This window comes from Mesoplodon mirus, assembly GCF_964341445.2.
Source record: "Mesoplodon mirus genome assembly, chromosome: 9".
Taxonomy (NCBI): domain Eukaryota; kingdom Metazoa; phylum Chordata; class Mammalia; order Artiodactyla; family Ziphiidae; genus Mesoplodon; species Mesoplodon mirus.
In genome coordinates, this window is record NC_138985.1 from 80,578,357 (window position 1) to 80,580,856 (window position 2,500).

Below are 2,500 nucleotides of genomic sequence, written 5' to 3' on the forward strand. Positions count from 1 at the left end.
AGAACAGGGCCTTTCTGAGGGGAGTAATGAAGGGTACACTGTTAAACAGCTTGCATACATTCTCACCTTTTTCCTTTTTTCTACCCTGACACCCACTTTCCAGGGTACATCAGCATTAAGTGACACTGTAATCATAAATTGAAAATGATACTTCCAGAGGAATTGGCAAACTTGACATTTCATTATATTTGTTAACACATGCCACAAATGATTGTTAGTGAGGAAATTCCATTTCCCTCTCTCCATCTCCAATCAGATTTAATTTGAAAATTTTCAGCCTCCTCCGGCTAATTTGCAATTAAGACAATTTTGTTTGAATATGTAGTAATGTCATTACCATTCCACGAAATTAGCAAGGAGACTAAAGGTCAGTGTAAAATTTTCCAGCTGGCTGGAGCCTCTCTGCTGAGATTTGGGACTATGAAAAAAAAAAAAAAAATTCTGGCAGCAACAGAATAGCAACTTACTTGAAGTCCTGTTGGTTGAAAACATTGCCTCCTTCATTATTGCTGTTGTTGTTGCTTCACTGGGGGCTACACCTGTTTAACCTTAGGGGCAGTCAATAATCAGCAACTGGCTTTGTATGTAAGGAAATAGACTTTTGCTGAAGTCTGGTAGGACAAGAAGTTAGTCCTAAGTAACATTGCAGTAGATTATTAGATAACCTCTAACAGCATCCTCTAATTAGAGTTCTTATGATACAATTTCATCCTGTAATTAGTTGAGATTGGCTGCTTCCTTTTGCAGCTTATTAGTGGCAACACAGCTGTAGAAGTGAAACCACTCTCATTTGTCAAACCTTTTTAAGTCTTTTTCTCTTGTCTCTACCTTTTTCCTGCCCTTCTCTTGGGCCTTTGCAGCTAAATCTGGTGTCTAGTGTCACCATGTCGAAGAACATGTTGGAGACATCCCCACAGAGCTTACCTCAAACCCCTACCACACCAACGGCCCCAGTCACCCCGATTACCCAGGGACCCTCAGTAATCACCCCAGCCAGTGTGCCCAATGTGGGAGCCATACGAAGGCGACATTCAGACAAATACAACATTCCCATGTCATCAGGTAGGATATGAATGCTCAGTAGAGCTCTTTTACTTTGGGAGAGGAAAACTATAGCTGAAGCAACTGTACATGAGCCATTCCAGAGCACATGGAAACTCAAGTCATGATTTATGGAGTGATCATTGTTTTATTCCTGGTAAATGCGGATAGGGGCGATTCCCTAAGCACATCATGATGAATTGTTCTGAGGGGTTGTTCAGGAAAGCAAGCCCTCCCCATTAGAGACATTGAGAGATGTTGTTGTCAGGACAGCCCATATTATCACCTCAATTCAATGAGGTCCTTTGATCTCCGAGGGAAGACGGTAGCCCTGCAACATCTGCGAGTAATGCCATAGGAGAAGAGCTATTTAAAAGGACAGATAGGAAGCACCATTGCCCTATGCAAGACAGTGCAGGCTTTACAGGCATCAGTCTTTGTCAAGGTGCTACCTAATGAAATCCTAGCAGAGGTCCTGGTGCCTACATGCCACTTTGCTTAAGATGTGTCCGAGAGGCACAGTTGGCACAGAACACAAATTTACCTTCTCTCTCTCCCACCCCCAACCCCTCACCCCTGCCCTGGGGGCATCTGGATAATCACAGTCACACATTGTAACCATGATTAGCCCAGAGCCCCCTTTGTACAAAAAGTGAAGTTATTTTCAACATGGGCGCTTGTGAGGGTTTTGTGTTTCCTTTGTTAGAGGTCCATAGATGCCGAGAGATGACCCTGGTATGCTTTACGAAGTATTAGATGAGAAAAGCAAAGACTATGGCAGGGGGGCGAAAGTCCATGTAAGAACATGCCTAAAACCACCCACTTAAAAGAGGACCTGGCTGCTGGAAAAAATCCTCAGGCCAGCTGGTTGCACGGTTCCTGAAGTACCGCCAACAACTAGGGACGCTTCATTTGCACTTCACGTCAGAAATGGCCTTTTCCATAAAATTCAATTCCACTGTCATGCTTTGTGCTTTCACTAGTCAGTGGCTCTCTCACTGAATCACTTCACCAGTACTAGGGGAAAATATGAAAAATCAATGATATGCAATGGGAATTATTAGCAGAATTAACACCTAGTTTTTATTTTTATAGAGATTGCCCCAAACTACGAGTTTTATAAAAATGCAGATGTCAGACCTCCATTTACTTATGCAACTCTCATAAGGCAGGTAAGTAGAAGGAAAATTAACTTTGCCTGATTAAATTAAAATTCATAAATGCTTAAGAAAGTCTTGGATGAGAAAGTGTCATCTAGCCTAGTTAGTAAACCATTATTTTACGTCACTCTGTATCTTGTCTCATTTCAGGCTATCATGGAGTCATCTGACAGGCAGTTAACACTTAATGAAATTTACAGCTGGTTTACACGGACATTTGCTTACTTCAGGCGGAATGCAGCAACTTGGAAGGTAACTACTTGTGCAGCGGTTTGGAGATGCCTGGCGCAGTTCCTTCC

The 2,500-nt window shown here is 42.4% G+C and overlaps 1 protein-coding gene across 8 annotated transcripts in view; it reads left to right on the top strand.

Moving 5' to 3' along the window:
• FOXP2 (forkhead box P2) overlaps positions 1–2,500 on the top strand; it is a 533,480-nt gene that overhangs the window by 497,697 nt on the left and 33,283 nt on the right. For all 8 annotated transcript variants that reach the window (XM_082632343.1, XM_082632342.1, XM_082632346.1 and 5 more), the window contains 3 exons: positions 861–1,062; positions 2,137–2,213; positions 2,352–2,453. In XM_082632343.1, the coding sequence (XP_082488469.1) occupies positions 861–1,062; positions 2,137–2,213; positions 2,352–2,453 (381 nt within the window). The remainder of the gene's footprint in view (positions 1–860; positions 1,063–2,136; positions 2,214–2,351; positions 2,454–2,500) is intronic.